The sequence below is a fragment of the Scleropages formosus genome, chromosome 24 (assembly GCF_900964775.1).
Source record: "Scleropages formosus chromosome 24, fSclFor1.1, whole genome shotgun sequence".
Taxonomy (NCBI): Eukaryota; Metazoa; Chordata; class Actinopteri; order Osteoglossiformes; family Osteoglossidae; genus Scleropages; species Scleropages formosus.
Window position 1 is genome coordinate 19,551,120 of NC_041829.1, and position 27,778 is coordinate 19,578,897.

Consider the following 27,778-nt stretch of genomic DNA (forward strand, 5'->3'; position numbering starts at 1 on the left):
GAGAGGAAGCTAATATGATCTAAATTAGGCTGAACATGCTGTGTAGGCTTGAATCATGTCTCTTATGTCTTTGTCAAGATAATGTGAAAGATACTATTTTAGGCCTTTTTTTAAAAGCTCTTTTGCTTCTTGAATAGCTGTTTTTGTTGTTTGTATATGCAGTACAGTTGACTGAACCTTTAGTTGTAGTTGTTTGTCTCACACGTGGCAGTTTTAAACTGTTCTGGCAGTTTGTTGCCATGGAGAGTGGAATAAACAGCCCCTTCCAATGGTGTGCTTGATTGAGGATGTTTACGAGTGGGCAATTTTTACATGGGCTGACATCCAGGTCTAGACTGGATGGAAATGGGCCTGTGTCCCTTTCAGCTGTTTCCGTGAATTTGCTTAGAACATTTTAGAACGTTCTCCTCTACAGACAATACTACTCATCACAATGCATGTTTTACACCAGTACAAGTACTGTGTGGGTTACAGTAAAAAAGGAAAGAGAAAACACCTGGTAGTGTAGTAGGTTTGAGGTAGTGCCTTTGGATCCAAAGGTCGCAGGTTCAATTTCCAGCTGTAGTACCCTTGAGCAAGACAGGCAGGCACACACACACACACACACACACACACACACACACACACACACACACACACACACACACACACACACACACACAGAGTCTGAAACTGCTTGTCCCAAGCGGGGTTGTGGCGAACCAGAGCCTAACTCGGCAACACAAGGCACGGGGAGGGGGATGCCAGTCTGTCACAAGGCACCCCAAGTAGGACGTGAACCCAAGACCTGCCAGAGAGCAGGCCCCGGCCGAAACCCCTGTGCTGCCGTGCCCCCTTGAACAAGGTACTTACTCTAAATTCTCCAGTAAAATTACCCAGCTGTATAAATGGGCAAATAATTGTAAGCTTGTAATAACTGTAACCTTAACATTGTAAGTTGCTTTGGAGAAAAGTGTCAGCTAAATAAATAAATGTAAAAAGTTGTTCAGTTTTGAAAAAATTAGCATGAAACTCAAGTTGGTAATACCAGGTGAACCATCTTCCAGTCTCTTACATGTGCTCTTTAAATTTTGCTCTCTTCAGTCTCCAGTTTTGAATTAATGTCATAATAACAGGTTGAATAATGCTGGAATAATTACTTGGAGATTGCAAATGTTTTCCTGCTTTTTCTGAGTAATCCAAAGGTTTTAACAGGAGATGCTGTTTTGGGCAATGGCGTTTACCTTCGACATGCTGCTGAGCTGAGGAAAGCGCTTCTCTGACTCTTTGGATTCTGCAATTTTATTTCCCCTCCACCGGTTCAGGCTCATTCAAGTACAGATGCCAGAAATTTAGTGTGGCACAGTCATATTTTGACATCTGTACGTAGGACTTTTCGAGATATGTTTTCTAATAGGGGTAAAGTAAATACTGTTCTTCATTCACAGTAGACTCCAATCCCATGTTTCCTATATTGATAATTGTCTTGATATTTTAGGAAACAATGAGATCTTTCTCCTCTGAAGTTTGAAGTAGAATGTGGCCTTTGTTCAGACTTTGTTCTTGTGAATACATTGTTCTTTTATACTTCTACAGTTATAGTTCTATGATTCTGTTGAAGAAATAAGAAATTAACCTATGCTGGCTGCTGGGGTAAGAGTTTGCCGGGTCTTCATCTGGGATTTTTGACAAAAGTCTGGTGCCTGAAAGCCTTATCGCCTTGACGTAAAAAACAAAAAAGTTTTTCAGAGTGCTGCTGTGGTTCAGCAAAGTGCTTTTAAGCATTTTCCTTTGGTTGCAGAAATTATTTTTTTCAAGCTTCAGATCTTTGAGACATGAAACTTAAAAAGAAAGAAATATTTTGTCCAAGGGGGGCGCGGTGGCGCAGTGGGTTGGACCACAGTCCTGCTCTCCGGTGGGTCTGGGGTTCGAGTCCCGCTTGGGGTGCCTTACGGTGGACTGGCGTCCTGTCCTGGGTGTGTCCCCTCCTCCTCCGGCCTTACGCCCTGTGTTGCCGGGTTGGGCTCCGGTTCCCTGTGACCCCGTATGGGACAAGTGGTTCTGAAAGTGTGTGTGTGTGTGTGTGTGTGTGTGTGTGTGTGTGTGTGTGTGTGTGTGTGTGTGTGTGTGTGTGTGTGTGTGTGTGTGTGTGTGTGTGTATTTTGTCCAAGTTGGTAGGGGGTGTGGTGGTGCAGTGGGTTGGACCACAGTCCTGCTCTCTGGTGGGTCTGGGGTTCGAGTCCCGCTTGGGGTGCCTTACGGCGGACTGGCGTCCCGTCCTGGGTGTGTTCCCTCCCCCTCCGGCCTTACGCCCTGTGTTACCGGGTAGGCTCCGGTTCCCCGTGACCCCGTATGGGACAAGCAGTTCTGAAAGTGTGTGTGTGTGTGTGTTTTGTCCAAGTCTATATAGGTTTTAACAAGGAGGGTAAACAGAAAAAAGTGGATGTGTGAAGTGCCACAAACAGTGTAAAGTATACTTAAGAGAAATTTTAATTTATTTAGCAGACACTTTTCTCCAAAGCAACTTCTAATGGATACTATGTAATGTTATCAGCCCACACACCTTATTCACCAAGGTGACTTACACTGCTAGATACACTACTTACACTGGGTCACTCATCCATACATCAGTGGAACACACTCTCACTGTCACTCACACACTATGGGTGAACCTGAACAGCATGTCTTTGGAATGTGGGAGGAAACCACAGCACCCAGAAGAAGCCCACACAGACATGGGGAGAACAAACTCCACATAGACTGAGCAGGGATTGAACCCATGTCCTCTTGCACCACCCAGGCGTTGTGAGATAGCAGCACTACTCACTGTGCCACCCACATTTTAAAGCTTTTATTTTCTCCTCAACTTCATTTTCATTTCCATTTTAATTGTTTAATATGTGGGCTGATTAAAACTTTCACTGTCAGTTGTATACACAAAATTGGCAAATATTGTTACAAAATCTGTGGTGGGAAAATAAAAATGTGAATGTGCTGAGAATAAAGAATTTTTAATGTTTTCTTGGGAATATGGAATTGTCTGTGCTGATATTCATTCTGTTAATATTTCATACCTACAGTTGGAAAAATAAAGTTAAGGCAACATTGCTTGAGCTGGTGTAGAGCTTCTCTCTTTGGCAATTGAATTTATGAATTCATTCGAATGTCTGGGAAGACTGAAGTGTTTTTATGCATGTTATAGAAGATGCCATAATTGAGCATTAGGCTTTACAGGCTTAATTATGAAGCAAGAAGGCCATCAGAGTAATGTCAACTATTTTAAATTTTGCCAGTCTGGTCTTTAACCCTTTTTTCTCATACTTTAGCATAACTCATTCTATTAGTCAGCCTTGTATGTGTGTTATTTGTAAGTGATGTAAATATTTAAAATACTTTCTCACCCATATTGGAGACAAGGACAGTTTTTAAAGTTCTAGTATGTTCTGCAGGACAGCCTGCAAGTTGACTGGTGTCTTTCTCCAGCCTCCTTGTGAAACTCAGCCCACCAGCCAACCATCTGTGTGCCAGATGTACAGTATTTCTCTTGGCGGTGTCTTCAGCGTCGAGACTTGAGCTCCAGTCCTAATATATGGAGTGAGAGAGAGCTGGACGGAGGGTGAGCGAGAGGGGAGAGCACCGGGGTTTAGGGGAGAGCAACTCCTTACCAGTTCCTAGCCAGGGGCAACCCCGTGTGACCAGGCAGTGGCTCTTCGGACGTGGGAGGAAAGAAGAAGAGAGGGGGGAGGGGGAAATTGGGCACTTTTTCTGCAGGAAGTGATGCCAAGTTTACTCAGACTTGGAACATGGCGGAAAACAAGGAGAGCGGCAGGAGAGAAGGGGGCATGAGCTGCACAGAAACAGATGCGTAAGGAATCGGACGCTTATCCTCCCATGTGATAGTAATTCAGGGATTTGATGGTGTAACATAATGCAGAGTGCGGTGAGGTGCAGGGTACAAAGCGGCGGGACTCTAGTCCCGTGTGGGACATTGCTGCTGTCGTCTTTCACAGACATGATGCTTCTCAGTTTTTGAGAAAACATCTTGAGTTGAATAGTGAGTTTGCTGAAGAACTTCAGCCAATTTTTTTTTATGTGGTTCATCAGAAAAGGAGATGTTTCAAAGATGCTTTTTGTGCTTTAAAAAAAAAGTATGTTTCAGTAGATTTTATTTATTTATTTTTTTTGAAGTAAATATAGAATTAGTGTGTGAATGAGATTTTCGCCAGTGCTCTGAAATGACAGGCCATGTGGAGTAATGCCAGAGGAGGAAGAAGCGACCACTGGTCAAGTAATGGTGATCGCCATTTCCTTCAGAAGGAAGGGTCTCTTGTCCGCCGCTGTGGACGGACATCATCCTCAGAGCTCAGCACTGGAACCCAGTGAAATCCTCCCTGAAAAGCTGGTGGTGGGCGGCGGGGCTCATACTTTTTTGAAATGTAGTTTGTGACAAGACCTCGGTCAGTTCAGAAATGGGAGCCCCAAGGTTCAAGCCGTGGTTTCTCTCCTCCTAAATAGCAGGTTGACCAGTGCAAATGAAACCAATGGGAGAAACCAAAGGGCTCAGCTTCCACCCTATGTATGTTTGCGTTTTTTTTGCCCAAAAGACGTGTCATGACGTGGTAAGGAGTGCAGAGGTGACTTCTGGTACATCTGACAGAACGCTGAAAATTCTCTTATACAGTAGTTCGTCTTTTGAAAAGTGTTTGTTTGGTCAGAATGTGCAACTTGCAGCTTTTTCTAGCTACTGTACAGATAGCAGCAAGCTGTGAATTTCATCTAATTGAAGTATGATAAGGATGTTTGTCTACAGTCTGCCAGTCACCTAACACACCAAAAATAAACTGCTGCTCATCTAGTTGCATTATTGTAAGATTTCCTGATACCTGCTCATTATTAAATGGCACAGGTAGCCTAATACAAAACTGTAAAAATGAGAAATGGTTCTCCTGTTAGATGTGGAAAACTGGTTTTATAAAAACCTACATTTGCACAACACTGGGGTCCTCACCTGCCTGTTTCAGATGTGGACAATTTTCATCAAGTATCATCAAATTCTGTTCTATTAATTATCATTATATCTGCTATAATTAATGTATTTAAACTTACTTGACTAAAACTAAGAGCTGATGCTTTTTAACTCGTGTCTGCATTTTTGACCCCCCACGTCTTGCTCTTGCTGTTTTGTCATTCTCTTGTACCTTTCAGGCCAGTCTATGGTACTACTTTTCTAATTTTGGTAAATCCATATAGAAAAAATCCACTGCAGTCTTTCAGTCTTTGTTCTTTAAATGACCAAGAAGTCGGTTCTTTTGGTCAGTGAGGCAGTGCCCTGTACTTAGACCATTTCTTTGTCAGATCCTGTGGAAGTGATGTGCAATGTGCTTTGAAAACCAACATCTAAGCCAGTCTAATCTTTTTTGGTTTCCTGGTCTCTAATGTACTCTTAGACATTCCTGCTGGAGTCCTGCCTGTAAAATTGTTGAGAAATGACACCTTTATGACAAACAAGCTTGGCAAAGGAAACAAGTGTTTTGCTCTTATTTATCATTGGAATATGTTGAAATATATATATATATATATTGTCTGTGTGGTTTTTTCTTTTTTTTTTCAAAAAGATAAGGAATCTCTTTTGTTGTGCTGTCTGCTTTCTGTCATGCTCAACTAAAAAGTAGCTTTTAAGCCCCGAATTCAAGATCCCTCCCTCCCCCCCCCAGCCCTCTCTTACTGCAGATGAAAGACGGGAGTTGTTCAGAATAACGGGCCATCTTTTTGTCGTTCATAAACCCTGTAATGCTGGCAATGTGTATGTCATTTTCAGTAGACAGGCATAAATATGGGTGCTTCTGTCTCACGGTCACATCACTGGGTGCCCATGCAATGAGAAATGCCTGAAGGTGGTGCACTCATGTGAGGAGTTCATGAGTACTTTGGTTTGGGAAATAACAGCTAGAGTTCACATCCAATACTTTTATTCCTTTATAAGACAGCTGTAACCTTAAAATACCAATCCTTTCATATACTCATTTGACATTATGCTGTAAGAAGTAAAACCTTCGACAAATTCAAACAAGTTACTTTAAATGTTTTATCTCGATTTTGCCACTTAACTCAATTGCCTAGCAAATACAAATAATTATTTAATAAAGTTAGAGCTTCCTAACTATAATTCAATACTTTCATTAGATTTTGATTCAATCTTTAAATGTGAAGCATGTGACAGATAAATCCTTTTAATTGTCCCGCATTGATAATCGAATATAAAGGATTGAATACAGTCTTTACAAAAAACAATGTCCTTGTAATGCAGTCTATATGCATTTGCTTCTTTGCTGGGGCATCTGTTGTTTTCATGTATAGAGGTGGTTAGTTATTTTTGGACGAACACGTGAAGGTTGTGATTATGACACATAGTTTGTAAATAGACACCAAAGACACTACTCAAACAGCTACACAAATGTTAACATGCTACATGGTACTTGATGCTTTATGTTTTATCAGGACTCATATTCTTTAAGAGAGTGACCATTGGAAGAAAAATGCCACCTGAGGGGCATTTGTTTAAAAAGTGGTGAAATTAAACACTTGCTGTACACTGTAAATGCAGTAAATCAGTCTTCCACCTCACGTTTATAGCCGCTCAGTCTAGTTGACAGCTGCTGTTAAGAATAACAATGATCAACAGTGAGTGTAACTTCAATTCCTTCCCCCACATTTCATGTCTGTTTAAACAACAAGGCTGTAGAGGAACCCTCCAAAAGGTTGTGTTGGTTCCTCTCGTCCAGGAGATAACTGGTTGTCATGTGTCTGCAAAGCAATGAATCTCCCCGTGTCCCGTTTCTCCTTCCTGCCGCCAGCATGCACAAGCATATGTGTGTGTCCGCTGGAGACATGGACTCCCAAATTGGACATTGAGCAGGCTGGGATCTTGTGAGAGGAACTGTGTGTCCAACCTGTAAAAAAGATTAATTTTTTTTTTTTTTTTTTTTTGGCTGGGGACTGCAGAAAAGCCTTGTTTACTCTGGCAGATGGGGCAGCTTGGATTGTTTGAAGGTTGACACCTCACATAAAAAAGGTCATTTATGTAAATCCTTATAAGCTTTTAATATTCATTCATTCATTCATTCATTCATTCATTCATTCATGTCTTTTAATATAACACAGCCTATGTGGATTTAATTTTTTTTTTTAAATAAATCTTTCAAAGGTGCACCCTACCTCTTGTCCTTTGCTTCTGGGATAGGCTCCCAATCACTGCAACCCTACACTGGATAAGTGATCAGTAGTAGTAAATGGATGAATGGTTGGATTTTAATGTCTGAGAGCTATTTGTTTCTAATACTGTATTTGAAGTTCTCCTGCCAGTATGTAAACAGTACGTATCATGCTGGAAGTAGGCAGTAAATGAAAGTAAAGTAGTGTATGAAGCTAAAATGTTATTTTCTTGTGAACTGTACAGCAGGTTTGCACTTGTCATGGTACATCAGTACACAACTGTACGCGTCTTCATCTGCCCAACTAAAATGATTTAGAAATTTAAATGGTGTGTTAAACAGTGTACTATGTGTTGTCTAACTCTAACATCTGGTTGTGTTTCCCCTCTTCACTTCTGCCCTGAACTGAACATGCGCTGCAACGGCCTCAGCTGCTTGTGGATTATGGGTACAACTGCCAGTGCAGCACCACAGCCAGTTTCCGCAGCGCCTCCGCTTGAAGGTATCCATGGCAACGAGATGGCCGACAACAGGCGATCGCTGAGCATTAACTCCTTTCAGACAGTCAGCATTCACAACAGCAAGGCCAAGTCCATCATCACCAATAAGGTGGCACCTGTAGTCATTACGTAAGTACAGCCGCAAGACATGGGACAGTTGAGCCACATTCCCCTTAATTGACTTTTTGCTGAGAAGTGCTGCCTGGCAGTTATCCTTTAGTGCCAGTGTTAAGGTAATACACCTTCATCAGCATACTCAAAATTAATACTTTGTAATCATCAGAGTTTTCTTTTTCCTCATGAAGTCAAAACCAGTGGAGATTAATGTAGAAACACATGCTTGTTTTCCAGGTACAACTGTAGACAAGAATTTCAGATTCATGATGATCTTCTCAGAACAAATTACAAAGTTGGGCGAATTTCCAATACGATGCCTGAACATTACCTGGTACAGGTACGGAGCCGGCACTCAACTTTCTGTACTCAGTACCTCTATTCTAAGCCCCTTAAGATCATTAAAATTCTCCTAGTGTCTGTTGAAATCTTTTCCAAAGATATGTCGTGACATTAAGTCACTTTTTCCTGGGCCCCTTGACTATGAACTGATGTTCGGTTCAGCTGCAAACCAGGAAACAAGGGGATCTGCTGTCTTTTTAGGGGGCGTTCTTCATGGTGCAGGATGTGTACAGTAAAGCAGATGTCCTAAATACTACGTGTACGTATGGAGCCCCTAACTTCCGCCAGGCCAAAGGGGGGTATCCCCTGTTTGGGATGGGGCAACCCAGCCTTAATGGCTTCAAACAGGTCCTCCAGAGACTCCAAGGTCAAGGCTACGAGGTCAGTATTCTTTACAGTATTTTTTTCCCCAACTCCAGCACTATGATTGATTTATATTCCCATCTGGCTTTTACATTTGTAGTGATTGGTCACACATCTGGCAGCTCGAATACATGAAAGGTCACAGTGAATATAATACTGTACAATTCCACGAACTAGACAACAGGACATTGAAAATGATCGAACTATGTTCTGCGCAATTTAAAGTGGTCACACAGAAACCTAATTGGTTTAGTAGCCGTGCTAATCCTTCCAGTATGATCTGAATTACAAGATGTCATAAATTTCCATTTCCCTTTTGCAACAGGAGATTCTTTTTTTCTGTGTGAGAGAAGAACCCGTCATCTTCCTGCATTTGGAAAGCGACTTTCTGCCGTACACACCTAGAAGGAAGGAAAACCTCCATGAGAACTTGCATGGGCTAAAGAAGGAGGTCACAGTAGAAAGCCTGGAGCTGACTATTCGAAAGGAGGTGAAGTGTCTTTTGCTGCCTTTCTAGGGAAAAAATCAGGAGTACCAACTGTGGCAGACAAAAGTTTGAGTACACTTGCTGAAAACTTATGGTTCACACAAGACGTCGATTGAATGAGGTGGATTGGGATGTGTGCCACCGTGTCTTCCCAGCTCTTTTGCAGCTGTTCCCGAAGATGGCGGACCCTTGTTTGTTGCTTTGTTTTCTCACTTCTGTCCAGTTCATTCCATATAAAGTACTAACCAGGTTGCCCAGGTGTACTCACACTTTTACTAGTACTGCACTGTTCACTCCTATTTGGTTACTGAGTGTCTGCCTGTCGTTTCTATGCTTGCTGGAAATGTCATTTAACCTTGTGGGGATCAGTAAACTCTGACATCCTGTCTTCCAGAGTCACGAAGGGTAGAGCCTCTTGGATTTCAGTGTTTCCTGATGGATTATGCACATATGCTAACAGGAATGTTCTGAATGCTGTTTTGTTTCTTTCTTTCTTTTTCTTTCTTTCTTTCTCAGCTTCATGACTTTGCCAAGCTTAATGAGAATATTTATTACATCTACAACGACATTGAACATTTTAAGGATGAACCCCAGCACATCACCATCACTTGTGAAGAGGATATACACGTCACTGAGGAGGTTTACAAGAGGCCTGTTTTCACCATGCCTGCATACAGGTTCTTTGCGTAGCTTTTGACCTCTGTTTTTCTTTTTAAAAACTGTGGAAGAAATAATTAATTTCAACTGTCACAGAACTTCTGTCTCACGATTCACATTAGAGCATACATATTTGGCTCGTCATCCTGGACTTATATCAGAGCTGAAGTTTGCTGTGACATCCTTGTGTGTAGCCAGAACCAGAGTCGCATTGAGATTTTATAAATTACTGTGTAGAGCCACACCTCTCGTTGAACATAAACTGTCCTGCTTCTGGCGTGATCCAGCAGTTTGTCAGCAAATCCTTCCAATAAAACAGTAAAAATGAGAGCATTGTTATGCTGTTACTGCTGTGCCACTTAAAAGTTTGACTACGGGACACTAGACAATGTATGCATGAGACAAACTGGACAGAAGAGTGTAAGCGAAGCAGCTCACAAGTATCCTCCATCTCTGGTGTAGAAGAGCTGGGAAGACTTGGCAGCTGACCTTCTGACCAAACTTGTTAATCATATGCCATGGCGGGGGGTAACTAGCTTCCAGGCAGTGTACTGACACTTACTTAGCTGCTATTGTGGGGTTCAATTTTAGCTTCTGTCAAGCATTATCTGCATTTCTACTTTGCTGATCTTAAGGTATTACCGACTACCAGTACCGGTGGAAGGGGCGCCACTAGAAGAGGATTTTGATGCCTTCATCAGCATACTCAGGGTAAGACTGAGGGTCCAACATCCACGCCAGTTCATATGTGAGGCAGTTGCAGAATGAAGCAGGCGTCAAAGACTACAAACACAAACACCAGCCCGCATCTGGATCAGCGAGCAATGGGTGGTGCAGCACAGTGCAGCCTGGATTCCAGTCCCCAGATCTGTTGCCTTCATCTGTTATCTTCGCTGCCGATGCAGTGTCACGTATCTTTATGGAACGTTCTAGGACACCATCTGTAGGTTTTCAGAGAAGAAACTGATGAGCCAAATTGGCCCCACTTTGGCGATAAATCACGCTTCCTGCACTTTGTGTGTTATTAATCACCATTTACCATAATAGTTATGAAAATGGAATAAAACCTAAAATCAATACTCTAGGCTGGAATTGGCCTCTTGGCAGTGAACTACCAGGGCTGGCTGTTCAAAGCATTATCTGCTTTTCATCCCAGCTGCGCAGTGGCACACGCTGCCACATTTTTTTCTCCTTTTTTGGAGTCCTGGTGTCAAGTTGGATGGTGCAACTCTTTGTCTCCGGGACATGGGACAGTTTTTGTGCAGTGCGTGTGAGACATTCTCGAAATTTTGCCACATCCATCCTCTCGCTGAAATGTTTTCATTACAATCCAGGGCCTTGTCCCAGGACCCGCTGCTTGACATTCCGTTGAGCCTCACTCCTGCTGGACTGATAGTACATTTCCAACATGTTTTTCTTCTTACCTCCTGTTTGTGAAGTTGAGATTAGTGTTTAAAATGGAAATTTTGAGCTTCTCTGTCCAACCTGAGTTTTCTTATACGTGTGTCAGGACGATGTCATGATTACATCTTGCACAAATGCATTTACATAACTTCAAATCGGTGACATATTATGTGACTTTATGCTTCATTGTAAAAGTGTGAGTTACTTTCAACTTGTCTGTATATGTTATGATGGTTCATGTTACAAAGGTTTGGGAGAACAAACTTGGTTTTCCATAGGCTTCGGAACCATTCAAAAGTTATATCATGGCTGGGCCTCACATCAGGATAATTATGAAATATCATGAGCAGAAATTTCAGGAAAAGCCACCAAATACACAGGAAAAACGAACAGAGAAGAGACAGCCACAGACCTTAAATCTGGGCCTGGGTGACACAAGCTGGCACAAGATTACTTTATTTACTTTTAATGTGTTAATAAGAGCTGAATTTTGCAGTGATGGTTGTGTTGTAGTTGAAGATTGATTGCAGTGATGTGGATACCCTCTCCTCGCTAACATTCATCACCCCCTCTGCAGGCGAACCCCAACCTGTCACTCATGCGAGACCCGTCCAGGCCTCCACCCGCCCTGCTTTTTAGCTGTCAGGTGGGAGTGGGCCGCACCAATCTGGCCATGATCCTGGGTACCCTTATCATGTTCCACCTGAAGGGAGCTCCTGAGCAACCCAAGTAAGGATTCATTGATCAGTAACATATGAACTCAATGAAGGTATAAGAGGTATTTTCAAAGGTCTGGATTCAAACACTTTATCATGTTCCCCTTGAGAAGCCCAAAGATTTTAGAACCAACGATGATGTAACCTCCATTGGATAAAGGTGTTGGCTGAATTATGTATGTACTCATTTAGCTCACGTTTTTCTCCAAAGCGACTAACAACTGCATAAAAGTGTTTATAAAACTGGGTCATTTTTACTGCACAAATTTATGGTAAGTACTTTGAGCAAGGGCACTGCAATGGGAGTGAAGATCCAAACCTGGGTCTTTGTATTGCAAAGTAACAGCTTTAACCACTGCAGTACCTTTTGCCCCAGACATAGAATAATAATTGTATTGGACCCCCAGCAAATGGGACCCATTGGTTGGCCATATGTTAAATGAAAATTTCTCATATTTCTAATGTTAATGAATATTTAATCAAAATGCTGTTAGGGGTGTTGTAAACGGAATTGTATTTATAAAGGTACTGTTTATGTTTGGTTCCTCACTGGTTTTTGATGAACGTGTTATGGTTGGTTGCAGTTTATGGAATTGCTCTGCATCTTTGCTGAGAGAAGCACGCTTGAAATGTCGAGTTCAGGCATGAACGCCTTTGTGAGGTATGCCTTTTTCCCCGTTTTGCAGGGCAGAGGAGGCTGCGGACTTGGTGTCAGAGCCACGCTTTCAGATCATTCAGAGCCTGATCTGCAAGCTGCCTAAAGGTCAGCAGGTTATGGAGGAGGTAAGAGCTTCTTCAGGCTTCTCAGTGCATGTGTCACCTCTCTCTAGTTTTTTTACTGTGTCAGTGGTCCACATTAGTGCTCTTAAGTCCAATGTTTGCAATATTTGTCAGGAAAACGTACTGCATGTCAATCAAACATCAAGGTACCCCATCAGGGAAATGTATTGTACACCAAGGAGAGCTCACTGCTGTCGTGCACCAGTGCAAGTTCTGCTGCATTGAAGAGTAATAGGGTTAAAAAAGCAATTCCCGCTGCCTTTTAACTCGTGACATCCCCTTGGCAGGTGGACACGGCCATCGCCCTGTGCTCAGAAATGCACAATATCAAGGAAGCAATCTATGAAAACAAAAAAAAACTGGAAGCGATTGGAGAGGATTATCAGATTCAGGTGAGCCACATGTCAGCTATCAGGCTGAGGTTTCCTACATGACATCCCTGCCTTTTGATAGAAATCACCTACAAATTGGGAAACTTGGGATTTTTCTGCCCGAGTGCATCTGGGACACACTAAACTGAGCGATTTGAGAGGGGCACGTAGTTCCTCTGTGCTCCTAGTCTACTATAGCTGGTTAAAGTGGCAATAAACCCCACCAATTTCAGAAGGTCAAAAGCCCCCTTTTCAGCTCTTAAGTCCACTTAACTACCAGTTGGGCTGCACACCTTTCAAAGGAGACAGCTGAGTACGAGGTTCCCAGGCCTGCGATCTTGAATCAGGCGGCAGAAAGTCTCAGATGTAGTGCAAAAAATGTCCCTTTTCTCTTCTTAATGCAGTTGTTGCTCATTCAGTTTGTTTTTAACTAATTGAAATCATTCATAGAGGGTTGTATCCTAAACCAATCACAGATATATCCATTGATATAGCTGAGTAATTTTTACTATATCACTACAGGTTGAGTACCTTGTTCAAGGGTACTGCAGCTGGCATGGGGATTTGCAAGGCAAAAACTCTAACCACTATGCCACCTGCTGCCTCAGGTGGCTTTTGAGTGAATTGCCTGAATTTCAGTCTTTCTCTTTCACAGGGAAGTGGCACCAAAGAATACTTTCTAAGCAGGATGCTGCAGAGCCTAGAGTTGTACTTCTACCTAATAACATTCAACTCCTACCTTCATGAGCAGGTAAGTCTTGCTAGATGCTTTTTTCTTTTTTTTTTTTCTTCTTAATTAAAAAAAACCTTCCTATTATGGGCTAGGATAATTGTCCAAACATTAGTTATCCTATGGATAGCCTGATCTTTCTCTCATCATTGCAGTTCAGATGTCTACCGAACCCCAACCTCAATGAACTCTGATCCATTTTGCACATGTTCCTTGAATGACTAAGCATGGGTTTGGATGCCCATCGTGCCCTCACTAGCTTGTATTACTTACCCCTTTTCCAGTACTCTCTGGCTTTCGCCATCAACTTCAGCCAGTGGATGTGTGCTCACCCTTGGATCTACAGGCTGCTGGCCTGCATGAACCTGTCTGAGCTGTCGGCGCCTGCAGATCTCGTCACTAAGGGGGCCCGAGTGCTGGTGAGGAGAACTACACATTACACAGGAATCTGCCTGCTTCCCATAACAGGTCGTGATGCTAGTGCATTACTAGGAATAGCCTTGCGTGTCTCTTTCCGCTGCTAATAGACTAATTCCAACGTAAACCGTACACCACTGTGGGTTTGGGATGAAACCAGACCGGGTTCGGAATGGCCAACACTGCCAAGACTCTATTTCCAGCTTATGACTACTGATTTAACGTTTTCTTCCATTTTCATGATTGTGCTAGTGGGCAGTGATTAATAAGACACAAAGGGCAGGAAGCATCTCTTATCTGGGAAAGCGTGGCTAATTTGAGCGATATTTACCTATGAGCTGCATTTGTGAAAGGTGTCAGCAGACTTTCACGGGTGGCTCCTGTGTTGCCAGGTGGCAGATGAGTACTTGGCTCCTGATGTGCTTAGCACAGTCAAGGAGATGAAGGTGGCTAACTTTCGAAGGGTCCCAAAGATGCCAGTGTATGGAATGGCCCAGCCAACTTCGGAGGTACTGTTCTCTTCTCCTACTTTTCCTTGTTGTTGCTACTTACTTTCTTAATTCTCAGTTATACCTGTGGTGATCAGCATTTAAGTTTAAAGGACAGTAGGTGGTGTAGTGGTTCGACCCATTGCTCTAATTGAAAGGCTGGGGTTCGAATCCCACCTCCTGTAGTAAAGGTATTTACCCTGAAATGCTAGAGTCATCAAATAACCCAGCTCTCTACATATGTAAATACTTTACAAATATATTGATAGACTGGGGTTTAAATCCCACCTCCTGTTGCAGTACTTCGAGCAAGGTGTTTACTCTTAATTGCTTGAGTAAATATATTACCCCTCTACGTACATGAGTATGTACAATAGTTAGTTTACACACTTCATACTGGTAAGTCACCTTAGGGAAAGCAATTTAGCTATGTGAAGAAATAAATAAAAGTGTCACACGAAATTCCAGGAGAAACTTGAACTGGTGCTTGTGATGAGTTCTTGACTGCTGCTCTACCTACTGTCCTGCGTTGTCCTTGTTTTATCTGCATTTCACTTTTTACATTCACCTGATTAACAGCAGCACAGACACTTTCCGCCGCAATCCCGGGTGTGTACTTCTTGTGGACCTTAGAGGGTGCGGTGTTGTTGCAGGCCACAGGTGCGGTGCTGGCCTACCTGGCAGACGAGAAGCGGAAGCACTCCCACATGCTATGGGTGAACCTGCAGGAGGAGTTCGTGCTGGAGGGGAATGGCCAGGTGTTCTCGCCCCGTGAGCCCAGTTGTCTGGAGCAGCACATCCCTGTGCCAACCGCCGACCCCCATGAAATAGAGGTGAACAGACTCCTTAATTTTACAGCACAGTGACAGGTATATGCCCTGACGACAGATGATAGTAGAACAGCCTCAAACAGAGTAGAAGTGTGGGACAGTGTAATTCAATTCACTTCACTTCCACAGTGTTTATAGCTCATGTTTGGTGTTGGTAAGTGTTGGACTGTAACAAGATGAGCATTACACATAAATAATACATTTCAAATAAATCAGCCCACAACAAAGCTTTGAACTGGAGTATAAAGTGCTGCTTGAAAGTGTGTGAAGCCCTTAGTATCTGTTAGTTTTCCCACAAATTGGTTATTGAATGGGAATCAGTGTTTCTCATGTGACATAATAGCTGTGTAATGATCAATTCCATATGTTGCTTCAGTGGAAATCATGTGTGTAATAGAAACACAGAAGTAGTGCAGTAGCAAAAAATTTGTGTAGCCCAAGTTGCATTGATTAAACCAAGTAGGTAAGTAGAGTCAGGTGTATAAATCAGTCATTTATTCATTTTATGTTTATTTTAAGATTTAGCATTTAGATTCTAAGGGGGGCGTGGTGGGTTTGGGGTTCGAGTGCTGCTTGGGGTGCCCTGCGGCAGACTGGCATCCTGTCCGGGGTGTCTGATCTGATCAGCCTTACGCCCTGTGTTTTCGGGATAGGCTCTGGCTCACCATGACCCCGCTCGAGACAAGCGGTTGTAGATGTTGGCTGATTCTATGTTTGTTTTTAAAATTTTATACAACAAAAATGACCATCTCCATAGGGTTTACGTATTTTCCGAGGAGCGATGTATGAAGCTTTAAATTTGCAAATGAAAAATAATTTTTTCCCCTTTAGAAACTGGAGACTGCTTTGAAGGAAGAAGTCCTGAACTCTCAGAAGTGGCTGGAAGTGACGCTCGAGCAGGAGAAGCAGATGAAGATGTTCAAGACATGTGTGACGGTGCAGGAGATCTTCAACCAGCACAAGAGTTCCCATGAAGGCCTGGTGTACCAACGCATTCCACTGCCGGACTGCTGCGCCCCACGGGAGGAGGTAGCCCTCTGCTCCAGGACACAGTGCACTTTCTGCAGCGCCCGCTGAGGGTGAACCTGGGTCTTCAGACTCATTTGCTCTTCTCCCTCTCCCTAACAGTGGGGAATGTTATAGTGTGTCTTCAACCATAGATTTGTGTGTATCGGTCTTGTGTTGTACTTATTCTTTGAAATGACAAATGTATGAGCATAGACAAGCTTCCCAGGAAATAAGTCACTTGAAGGTATTGCTTTTGTACAGAGATTAAATAAATAAAGTTAAGGTCAGTTTGTACATAATTAATGGTGGTGTAGCAGGTAACATGAGTGCCTCATAGTGCCTGGGTTGTACAAACGGGCCTAGGTTTGAGTCCAGCTCAGTCTTTGAGGAGTTTCCGTGTTCTTCTCATGTTTTCCACCCAATGGTGTGTCTCCCTTGAAGTGGTGGCTCCAACATTATCCATACTGTGTGTGTGTATGTGTGTGTGTGTGTGTGTGTGTGTGTGTGTCTGGCCCTCAGGACTTCGACAGGCTCATCGAGGCTCTGAAGACTGCCCTTGCTGAGGACTCGCGCACGGCCTTTGTCTTCAACTGTCATGATGGCAAGGGCAGGACCACCACGGCTATGGTTGTCGCCACCCTCACCCTCTGGCACTTTAACGTAGGTTACGGTTCCCTTCCTGTCCCCCATTCTCTTAGACCTCTGCTTCACACTTGTGTGTCCTGTTGGGCGTGTTGGGCAGGAATCTCTGACTGTCTGGGTGACCAGCTGCTGTCCCCCCTGCAGGGATTCCCTGACTTCGGCGATGATGAGATTGTCAGTGTCCCCGACGCCAAGTACACAAAGGGGGAATTTGAGGTAATTTGAGAGGGAAACCAGCTTCCCTTTTAACGACTTTAAACACTTACCACACAGTCTTCTCAGTTAAATGTGTAAATAAGGCAAGAAGCTGTGGCCCTTTGACATAAATTCCTCTCCTCAGTTGCACACTCTTACAAAAGCATTTGAAACTCAGCGGGTGTGTACACATCTGCCCTAAAACTCTATTAAAACCTGGGAAAGATTTACCAAAATAAATCTGTACCATTAGAGATGCACCTACAGAAATGGCAGGATCTTACTTAAAGGCTGATTAAGGAAATTAAAAGGCTGCGTTTTGATTCTTGTTGCCTTGGCAGTACAGTGTGGGCACCTGTGAACGATGGGAACAATTAACGCACCATTGCTAGTGGTGCATTAATGAACACCTGCCACTGTGCAATAGCCATGATCCTTGGCTATCGGTCAATCAGCAGGCCCGTTCAGTTCGACCGGCTTTGTGTTCATCATCTTTAACACGTCCTCTCCGAAAGCGAATCGCTTCCTTGGTAGCACCGCAATAGAAGTGTCATTGAGAGTGACTCATTCAGACTTATCGTTGGCTGTGTGTGCTTCGTTGCCACGGCAATTACGGTCCAAATCAAAGAGCTCTTGAGAAGACGTGGTGTGCAGGCTCCTTGATTTCCACCTGTGGTTCAGAAGTATACAGTCCTCCTCTGGGTCTGCAGATGTTTTATGCTGTGTTCTTGTGATGTGGAGCTGCCCTGAACCACTGCTTCCATGGCACAAGATGAAAGGCATCAATCCAGTGGTCATCTCTGGGGACTAGTGTCCTGTCTTTTGGGGTGAGACCCTTTCAGCGAAAACATCATGACTGAGGCCATGTTTGTAGTTCCATCCAGCTGGTAAATGTCACTCACCACTCATTGCATACGTTACTCCTCCAGGGAGCCTGAAGCACGCGGTACTAAATACTGAATGTAGCCTTGGTCGAACCTCCCTGGAGCTCAGTACTTCCAAGCAGGTTCCAGGGGTTTCTTTTATCCCCCTCTGTTCCCTCATCTTGCTGTCTGTCCAGTGACAGTGGTGTGATACTCCTCTGGCGGGCAGCAAACACTGGTGGCACTGCTGTGCGGTATTAGCAAAATTAACCTTAAGAATAAAGTTTCAGGTTTTGTAAGTTTAGTTTATGCATCAATGATGACCATTGCTGTAGAATTAACATTCTTTCAAGCAGCACTGTATGTTTATTTTACATTTTAAATGTGGGGCAGCATGTGGTGCAGTGGTCAGAGCTGCTGCCTGTGAACTCAGAAGGGCCCAGGTTAGAATCCCACCTCCTGCTGTAGTACCCTTATGCAAGGGACCATTTTCTAATTTGCTTTGTTCAAAATAGCTCTTCTGTATAAATGATTAAATGATGGTAAATAGTTTAACATTGCTCAGCAGGAAAGCATCAGCTGAGTGAGTAAGTGTAAATGTAGGCGTTAAAGCTGGTGTAATTACACAACAGTTCACACAACTCGTCATGAAATATCTTGGTGTCTTGTCTGTTTTACCCCAATTCTCTTCGGGTTGGGGTTGTAGGTTGTGATGCAGCTGGTCAGACTCCTTCCTGACGGTCACCGCATGAAGAGGGAGGTGGACATGGCTCTGGACGCCGTCAGCGAGACCATGACCCCCATGCACTACCACCTGAGGGAGATCATCATCTGCACCTACAGACAGGTATGGCTGCTCATCTCCACAGAGAACTGCATTAGAGTTCAAGAGAGGAAGCTGATGGACTTCCTAACCCTATGTCTTCTGTCCTGTTTTTCACATATACTTTTATGGCTGTTAGAGGATTTATGCACCTCTCCAAGCTAACTTAGTAAGAAACATTTGAAAAGGACTGGTGTTACAGTATTTAGTTCCGTAGCAGCATAGTTACAGCTAATTTAAGGTCAGAACTGACATCAGTAGTTCTTCAACCATTAATTGAACTTTTTCACAACATTAATGTAAAATCACATTTACCCAGCTGTGTATCGAATAAAATATATTACATTTGTTTCAGAGCTGCAGATAGCACCTACTACCACTGTAGTACCCTTGAGCAAGGTACTTAGGTACCTGATTACTCCTTTAAAAGCTACCCAGCTCTATAAAGGAGTGAAGCATTGTAAGTACCTTAACTTACAATCTCACTGTAGTAAGTTGATTTAGTGAAGGCTCTCCTTCTCAAGGACAGTCTCCAGATCACTGAGTCCATGGTGGACAAGTTGTATTGAATGCTTGTGACTGAATGATTGAAAACCAGTGAGTGAGTCTCTGGTTCAGGCTGTCAGAATCAGGATGAATGTGTGGCAGTTCTGGGTCCGGCCTCTAGGTGGCACTAACGCACTCTTCAGTGGGCCGTGGTGCCCGTGGTGTGATAATTGAGGATTGCAGTCTAGCAGTACTAACAAACAGACGCAAAGGAGCATTCAGGCTGCATCTTAAATAACTGTTTGAAGATTTATGGAAGTCTTGTGAGTGCGTCTGCAGTGTAATTTTCACTGGGGCTGTAAATCTCTTTACGCAGTGAGAACGAACTCTGCAGCGGGACCCCAGTTGTTTTAATGGAGTGTGTCAGGAAGCTTCTGTTTTAAGAGGGTCTAGAAGAACGGCTGATGCAAACCACACTTGTGGATATTTTGGGCGGAGGGATTCAAAGGCAAAACATTTAATTTGGGATGGATTACCACGGTTTTGTGTGTGTGCTGTGGAGCCGGAAAAGGCAATGACGTTTGACGTCTTGTTTGTGCTCGGTCACACTTGTGTACATTTACTGTCTCTTCTCCTGGCATTTGCAGTGTTTCTGGTAGGCAGCCCCTTCAGGAGTACCTTGCTCCTACACACACGGCGCTCCCACGCACTCGGCACTCTCACGGACTCTGAGTTGGCCCTCGCCCACGCAGCGTATGTCCAGCACACCTCTGTCACACACCTGATGTGACACTGGTAACCCCAACCCCGGAGGGATCCCTTTGAGTGATGTCTTTTAACTATTACTCTAGCTACAGGGGCAACGGGAAGCGTAGCTGTAAGATGTCATCTTACATTTGAAGGTCCAGGGTTTGAATCCCACCTCTTGCCATAGCACCCTTGAGGAAGGTACTTCTGTTGAATGACCCAACTGTAGAATTTAGCTAAATAACGATATGGCTTTGTACACAAACCTAACATTGTAAGTTGCCTTGGAGAAGAGGGTCAAATATGGTATAATAAAGGTAATAATGGTGATTTTGAAGGCAGTGGTAAGACGGGGGGGCCTGGTTCCTCTCACGGCCCATTGCACCTCTACGTCTGGGCTCGATTGAGTGGGGTCTCTGACTTGCACCCCCCCCCCCCCCCCCAAACCCATCACCCTTTGGCCTCCCTACACCAGCGAGGGCACAGTGATAAGGAGTGCCAGATGTGCTGCAGAAGGGGGGAAGGTCTCCCTGACAAAGACAGTGTATCTGGGAATGTGGCTCTTCTATCAAAACATCTTGCGCCGGGAGCAAAAATTGATCAGCACACGTTGTGCCTTCTCATTAAAATTCAAAAAAAGGTTCTTGCCTCCTTCCATCCCCCCCTCCCCTCTGGGGGTGAAATGGTTTGAGGCACAGTGTCAGGTATTCGCCACAGTTTGGTTCTTCTCGTAATTTCCTGCCGCAAGAAAATTTATAGCTTGCCCTTAAAACGTAGTCAAAAACAGAAGTGCACAGCAGGGGGAAAAAACAATATTAATTTGCTGTAAACAACAGAAGCTCAGTTCTCTTTCACAGGCCAGGAGAGGGCAATTACTGTTCATGACATTGATGTAATTCCCCACGGGTCAGAGAAAGGTTAACAGGAAATGTGCTCCATATGCAGTTAATAATAAATAATAATGCTAGTGATGATGGTATTCTTTAGCGCTGTTACTCTTGTAGTACTGCTCGGAAGTTCAGCATTTCTCCTCGATTTCCCCATCGCCACCATATTGATCTGAGGAGGGCAGACCAGCCATCCATCCTCCTCGCAGAGTGTTCCGCAAACCGTCTGCGTCCCGAGCCGCTTGTGGATGCGACTGTTAACATTAGTGTTGTTTGTTGTGGTGCGCGAGCCAGCTGGTCTCCTGCACTGTGATGTTCAGTGGAACGCTGCTCAGTGCTGTAATTGAGCTCTCAGTGCTGACAAACAAAGACATCATCACAGCTCCTGTTGTGTGCAGTTTTGCAGAGCCTCGACATGTCGTTTTCAAAAAAGCATAATTTTATTTGAAACATATGTTTACATGTTTGAAGATGCTGAGGGAAGAACGATCGAGGTCCAAAAATGTTCATTCCAAAATAAATATATTTTAGTTTAAGACTAAAATCTCCCGATTTCATGTGGAGGATGTGCAGGCGGAATGGAAGCATACTTGTTTTTGACGAAGCCATTCGGAGGGTCCTGCTGGCTGTCGCTGCTTACAACGGCTAAGACTGGGCTGCTTTCTGTAGTCCTGTATCTGCACCTTGGATCCGGTGCAACCATCGATCATGAAAAATGCCGGAAGTCATAATGACTGGCTTGAAATAGTACCATATTAGTAATTTATGCCCCAAACATCAATCGGTATGAGCAGCGTTGCTGTCAAATCCACAGAAAACATATCGATGGCTTTGTGGCCCAATTGAGTTGTGGGTTGAGAGACCATGGACAACTGCTTTGGGACAATGTACGTCTAGCTGGGCTGGGGAAGGAAGGGCTTTGTTAAAAATAATTTTGGAAAAACTTTGTGCAGTTTCCATGTGTGTTTTGTCAGTTGCCAGGTATGTGCAGCTCTTTGAACATCCGTAGGTGACTGTGGTCTACAGGTGCTCTATGAGTTTGCCAGGAGCAGATCCTTGATCATATTAGATCATTTCTTGTCCTTCGGATAGACTCATACAGAACTGAACCGAATATGATGTTCTGTTGTTTAGAATTTTGAAATCGGTTGGTATTTTTTGAAGCAGAAAAAAACAATTAAACTCACGGGATTCTCTTGATCTTTTGTTTTCCGTGAACCTTTCACATCAGGCTTATAATAAACTGATGAGTGCTTCAAGCATCCACCTGAGAAAAGGAATTCAATGGAGATCGATGAATATAGTCAGTTGTGTCAGATGGAACGAAGAACGTCCTGGAGCAGGCTGTCCTGTAGTGAGCTCTGTGCTGCACGCTCAGCAGGCTCCACTCCTTCATCTCCAAGCACTTGTGGAAGCCCATCATACAGCTGGATGAACTTTAATATTTTACTGCAGTCCTATCTTTGTTGTCTCCACCACATCGATAGTTGTGGAACGTGAGGTAGAGAAAATGACTGTTGAGTGTAGATTGTGGACTGTGGGAGGCCACCTGTGTGGGGCCTTTTGAAAGCCTAAAGCTACAGAAGTTCAAGTAAATTATTTACATTATTTTATGTCACTGACGCTTTTCTCCAAAACGACTTAAAATATTAAACTACGTACAATTATTTACCCATTTATACAACTGGGTAATTTTACTGGAGCAACTTAGGGTTGACACCTCGGTGTGGGCAAAGCTCAGGGCATCACCTTTTCCCATCAGGACAGATGTACAGTATTCGCAGACGTGTCGGCGTCACCGTCATGAAGAGGAAGTGACTCTGTGAACCTGCATTATCTCTCCAAGTGGGTAACGATGCACTTTCACGGCTGTCCCTTTAGTAGCGGAAACTCATGGGGGGGGGGGGGGGGGCAAGAGAGAAACGGAGCGATGAGAGGGAAGTAATTGTGACCACAGCCAGTTTAAAATGTTAATTTCTTCACATTTTTTAAAGTGAAACTTCAAACGTTCCTCAGCCTCATGTCAGACGATGAAACAAAGAACAAAGTGCTAAATAAAGGTGCTAAATTAATGTGAGATTTATTAAACCCTAGATGTGAGGAAGGTTTCAGACTCTGGTTTCCTCACTGATGCCGAATTCCATGAACATCCAGGTTGATCACTTTGAATCAACATACCTGTTCCCATCTCTCTTTTTTAAACATCTCTCACTGTTGTTATTCTCCTTGTTTTTTCGGAAGCCGCCTTCCTTCCCAGAGGGCACTCTTTAGGACAGCTATCATTTTCTCCCCCACTGAACCTATCATTGACTTGGTCTGGTCACCCAAAATAACGACACGTTTAAAAGCCAGGCCGGGTGTTTTAAGCAAGTCTCTGTAGCTTGTGGTTATGGTGTCTGAGAGATCCAGCAGAACCAAGCGTTGTTTCCAAAAAAGATTTCAACCCTGTGTCCTTAGATGGACTAGTTTGAGAAAGCTGGAGTAGCCCTAGGGTCCGATGGCCCTTCCGGAATCGAGGGCCGGGTTGCGTGGAAATGAGGTTGCGTTCACACATGGCAGGCACAACGTTTCAGGCAGCTCCTTTTTTTAGGAGGACGTGTTTCCTGCTATAGAAAACGCCTCTGCTTGGGAGCACTGAGGATTTTCCATTTGGTTTTTTGTTTCCATCCTCCAGCTGATGGTACAGAACCGGACTAGCAGTTGAAGCTCTGCTTTTCTTTAGAAGGAATTGCCTTGTGAACATACTGTACCAACTACTGTGATACTTCACAGTTGTTAATTGTTGACAGCTTAGTTCTGAAAGCCTGATGCCATCTTAGAGACTCACCAGGAAATGGATTTGTTTTAATTGCTAGTGTTCTAAGCTTTTTCTACAGTACAAGTGAATTCAATTAAATTTGTGCTGTTGCTCTGTTGAGCAGTCACCCCGGAATGCCTGATGCAGAATTTAGCAGACACTGCAAAGAGTCCCAAACCACCACTGGGAGTGTGAAACAAGAGTTAGCTTGAAATATTACTGCTATTTAGAATTAGTTTAATTGCTATGATGGTGTTCTTTGTGCATTGATGGAGCTCTGGGTGCAGTATGAGGTTGCACAGTAAAGTGGGAAAGAGGTGAGGTCCTGGAGCAATGGATGTCAAAAACGTGTATGTCGTGCAAGCAGAAGAGTAGGTTAGAACCGATCAATAATGATGACAGTTGTTAATTAGAATTTTGGCCGATGTCCTTTTGGATCAGTTGTAGAGCTTCAAACTGGATGGTGAGTTATTGCTACTGACTGCTGGATTCCACTCTATTGAATTCTGATACTGTGCATTGTGCTGGTTCCTGGAGTGGGGTGGAGTGCACTACTGCACTGCAGTAAACAGCTGGTACTATAGGAGCTCCACACACTGTGAAAGAATACAACAGAAAGAGAAGTCAGGATTGTGGAAACTGCTGGAAACTAGTTGTTGTTACTTGGCTGTAATTTTCTCTCCAGTTTTTCCCATACAAGTGTTGCCCAGGTTACCCTGGTTTACTGACCAAGAAAATGCAAATACACATACGTGGGTAGTTACAACTCAAGGGCAAAGGGTTACAGTATTAAGCAGGGTTGTCATGTGTAGCACAGTCTATAGTCCTCGGGTACAGTGTGTGTTACACTGGGGGTGTGTCTGATCTGGGCAGTTAATGGACGGGCACAGGTGTTGTTTGCTGAGATGGACATACAGTGCTGCTTGAAAGTATGTGAACCTCTTATGCAACTATAGATTCTGTTTGCTCTCCATCACTATTGATAACAGCGTTTTCAGTTTCTTCAGGATCTCTCCTTTGAGCCAAAAGTACACCTAGAAAGGCCAGACTAATTGATATGAATTCAGTCTGATCAAGTGCATTATTGTTAATTTAATTCAAGCCATATACATTATTTATTACCATAAAATAATTGGAAAATGGAATGGGCATAGTAAATTATTACTGGGCAGTGTGTGTTTCACAGGGCGAAATCGCCAAGATGATACTAAGCAACAAATTTGGTGCAGTATTTGGCTCTCAGGGTTAAGCCCATGTCATTTATCTTATTTGGACCATTATTGAAATCAGTTGTGTTCTGTTCCACGCTATTTGAGTTCCCATGTTTTCTCGAATTTTTGCACGTGCCATTTGCATTTTGGAAATATTCCATCCAGGGGCACTGTGTCATAAAGCACAGTCTCCTTTGAGGTCCTGCAGTGAAATAGAAGTGGATGTGGGCCATGTTGTGTCTTTGGGCCATATACACACAGCAAAGTAATGAGAGGCTCAATGATCAGGTGCATGTTTTTCAGCCTTTACTGAACTGCAACATTTTCATATGATACACACATTCACCTCTTCTCTTGTCGACATGCACATCCGTCCACAGCAGACCACTCAATCAGACCCATCAAACCCAATCAGGCATGACTAATCTATCACAGATCAGCACTTGCTCATACACTCCAGGCTCACACAGATTACATTTAGTAAGAGACATCTTCATGTTTAAGCAGTCTGACCTTTCTGTCTCTCCACAGCTCTGCTAAGAGGCATAATTTCCTTTTATCCCCTTGTTGACACCAAAAGAAAAGCTGAAAGCAACATGAAGAGCATGTCTGTAATAACACTGAACAGTGACGCGAAATGTTAGACACACCCTCATGGCAGGGACACTGAACAGGGCCTTGACATGGAATAGGACAGTGTAATATTTAACGTTCCTCTAGTATTTTTTTTCTATATTTACACACAAAATCTGTGTGTATGTGTCTGCGTACACATTTGAATATACACATTCATGAGAATGAAGTTATTCCACAGGAACTTTCTGGAATGTTCTTTGAAGCAAAATTACATTCTCAGGGGCCTCATTACATTTCGACAGTTAATGTTAGTGCTGTGGTGCCTCGAGGGTTTTTCAGTTTTAAATCTCTGCCTGGCTCACACATGTCTTTTTCTCTCTCATTGGGCTGGAATCTATTAATGCCATTAAGGCGTTGACACTATTACCTTCTAGTATGCTGCACCCTCTCGTATATAGAACCCCCTCGTATACAGTGCCCTCCCTTATATTGTACCCTGTCTCTTGTACTAAAACATCTTTTTTGTTTCCAGACACCTGACTGACACTTGTAGAGCACCTCCTTTACGACAGTTTTGCGTTGGAGCTCACAAAAAAGGGCGCTTATATTTTTCTCCTCACTCCAAAATAGACACAGGGCAAAGGTTTGAGCCGCGTGCACCTTGAGACTCTGAGCCGTCTTAATTTCCACCTCCTGTTCGCAAGTCACGGTTCATTTAGTGCCTGGAATCTTGATTTGACGCAGGGTTTCTGGTCAGTTGCAGTTCCACAGGTCCAGGTATAACTGTTTGAAAGGCAGAATTAACTCATTGGAATATTTTGCTTTCTATTTAGTGTGTGCAAAAAAAAAAAAAAAAAAACAAATCAATATGTTCAGTATTGGTTTTTCCTGTGGTGCTGTTATTGGGCTAAACTCTGATTGTGCCCAGCTTGACCTTTAGAAGGTGTAAATATTGCAGCATGTGTGACTGTAGGGTTAGATGTTTGTACCTTTTGAGACTGTGGGACTGGCTAGCATGTTCCCTTAGAAAGGATGGAGGGATTCAGCCTGTGTATGAATTCATTGTGGAAAACCAGGAAATGGGATATTTGAGGTGGGGGGGGGGGTGTGAGTGACCTTGCCAAAAGGGAAACATTATCTCAAGCCAGTGCAATAATAAAGTGGCACAGTCGGGGTATGGGATTTCATTATTTCTAAGGAGAAACAATTGCAGGTCTTATGAGCTCTGACCACTAGACCTGACACACACACACACACACACACACACACACACACACACACACACACACACACACACACACACACACCACAGTATGGCTTAGAAAATGAGGCCTATGCACTCATCCAAACGGTGGAACCTTGCCAGTATCGATTTTTAAAAAAAATTCTAATTTAATTTAATTATTTATTTAATAAGCCTGAACTCTGGTGAAAATTTGGTAAATTGCAGCTTATGGTTATTTTTGGGCAAAGCCAACATTGCTCATGCAGGCTAATATTACACTGGAGTTATTGCTAGGTGCAGGGAAGCGCTGATGTGGTAATATTTTAAAAATGATATAAGTCTCAAAAATAGGTAGCCACAGCACACGTGCTGCCAACAGCAAGTTTTCACAGGTTAAATGAATGAGCTGCCACTCTAATACTATAGTGTTTGAATGACTTTAATTACCCAAAATGGTTTTGATGGCATAATGCCACGTAAATGGTTAGTCTCGTCAAGTTGTGCTTCTGGCATAATTTAAAACTCGAGGTACCTGTGTACTGGAGTTACTTCATATTGGTTGATAACCTTGAACAGGAAGTAAATTGGACAAGGAATCTCCTGGACTCTGGCATGTTCCCATCTTTCTGCATCATATACATTCCAGGCCAGTATAATGAAGAGACATACAGTAATTCATATTGTTTTTCAATCCTTACTTGCATAGCAGCTGGATTAAATGGCAAAGCTGAGTATAAGATAGAGAATTAGTAAGGAATTAGTTGTGCTGTGTCTACTGCGTTGTTTATTCTTTTATTCTATAAACACAGAAGAGATTGAGAATTGGGCTTTAAGAAGATGGCAGTTTGGAGGTGGTTTCACTTGGTGTTCTCCTGGCAGTGTTTCAAACTGAGCTTTCAAGCACTTTGAAGTTTGTGGCCCCTGAGTTG

At 43.3% G+C, this 27,778-nt stretch overlaps 1 protein-coding gene across 6 annotated transcripts in view; it reads left to right on the top strand.

Annotated features, from left to right (window-relative positions):
* Positions 1 to 27,778, top strand: part of pald1a (phosphatase domain containing paladin 1a) — a 61,887-nt gene that overhangs the window by 13,596 nt on the left and 20,513 nt on the right. For 3 of the 6 annotated variants that reach the window (XM_018761239.2, XM_018761241.2, XM_018761242.2), the window contains 17 exons: positions 7,622 to 7,819; positions 8,042 to 8,144; positions 8,348 to 8,527; positions 8,835 to 8,999; positions 9,513 to 9,673; positions 10,289 to 10,364; positions 11,635 to 11,786; positions 12,460 to 12,556; positions 12,841 to 12,945; positions 13,580 to 13,675; positions 13,939 to 14,073; positions 14,464 to 14,580; positions 15,213 to 15,392; positions 16,221 to 16,418; positions 16,917 to 17,057; positions 17,184 to 17,255; positions 18,804 to 18,944. In XM_018761239.2, coding sequence (XP_018616755.2) covers positions 7,635 to 7,819; positions 8,042 to 8,144; positions 8,348 to 8,527; positions 8,835 to 8,999; positions 9,513 to 9,673; positions 10,289 to 10,364; positions 11,635 to 11,786; positions 12,460 to 12,556; positions 12,841 to 12,945; positions 13,580 to 13,675; positions 13,939 to 14,073; positions 14,464 to 14,580; positions 15,213 to 15,392; positions 16,221 to 16,418; positions 16,917 to 17,057; positions 17,184 to 17,255; positions 18,804 to 18,944 — 2,304 coding nt within the window. In that variant the 5' untranslated portion in view covers positions 7,622 to 7,634. Of the gene's footprint in view, positions 1 to 3,504; positions 3,596 to 3,618; positions 3,845 to 7,621; positions 7,820 to 8,041; positions 8,145 to 8,308; positions 8,528 to 8,834; positions 9,000 to 9,512; positions 9,674 to 10,288; positions 10,365 to 11,634; positions 11,787 to 12,459; positions 12,557 to 12,840; positions 12,946 to 13,579; positions 13,676 to 13,938; positions 14,074 to 14,463; positions 14,581 to 15,212; positions 15,393 to 16,220; positions 16,419 to 16,916; positions 17,058 to 17,183; positions 17,256 to 18,803; positions 18,945 to 27,778 lie in introns of those variants that run through there. The other 3 variants (XM_018761240.2, XM_018761238.2, XM_018761243.2) reach the window with 3 other exon arrangements.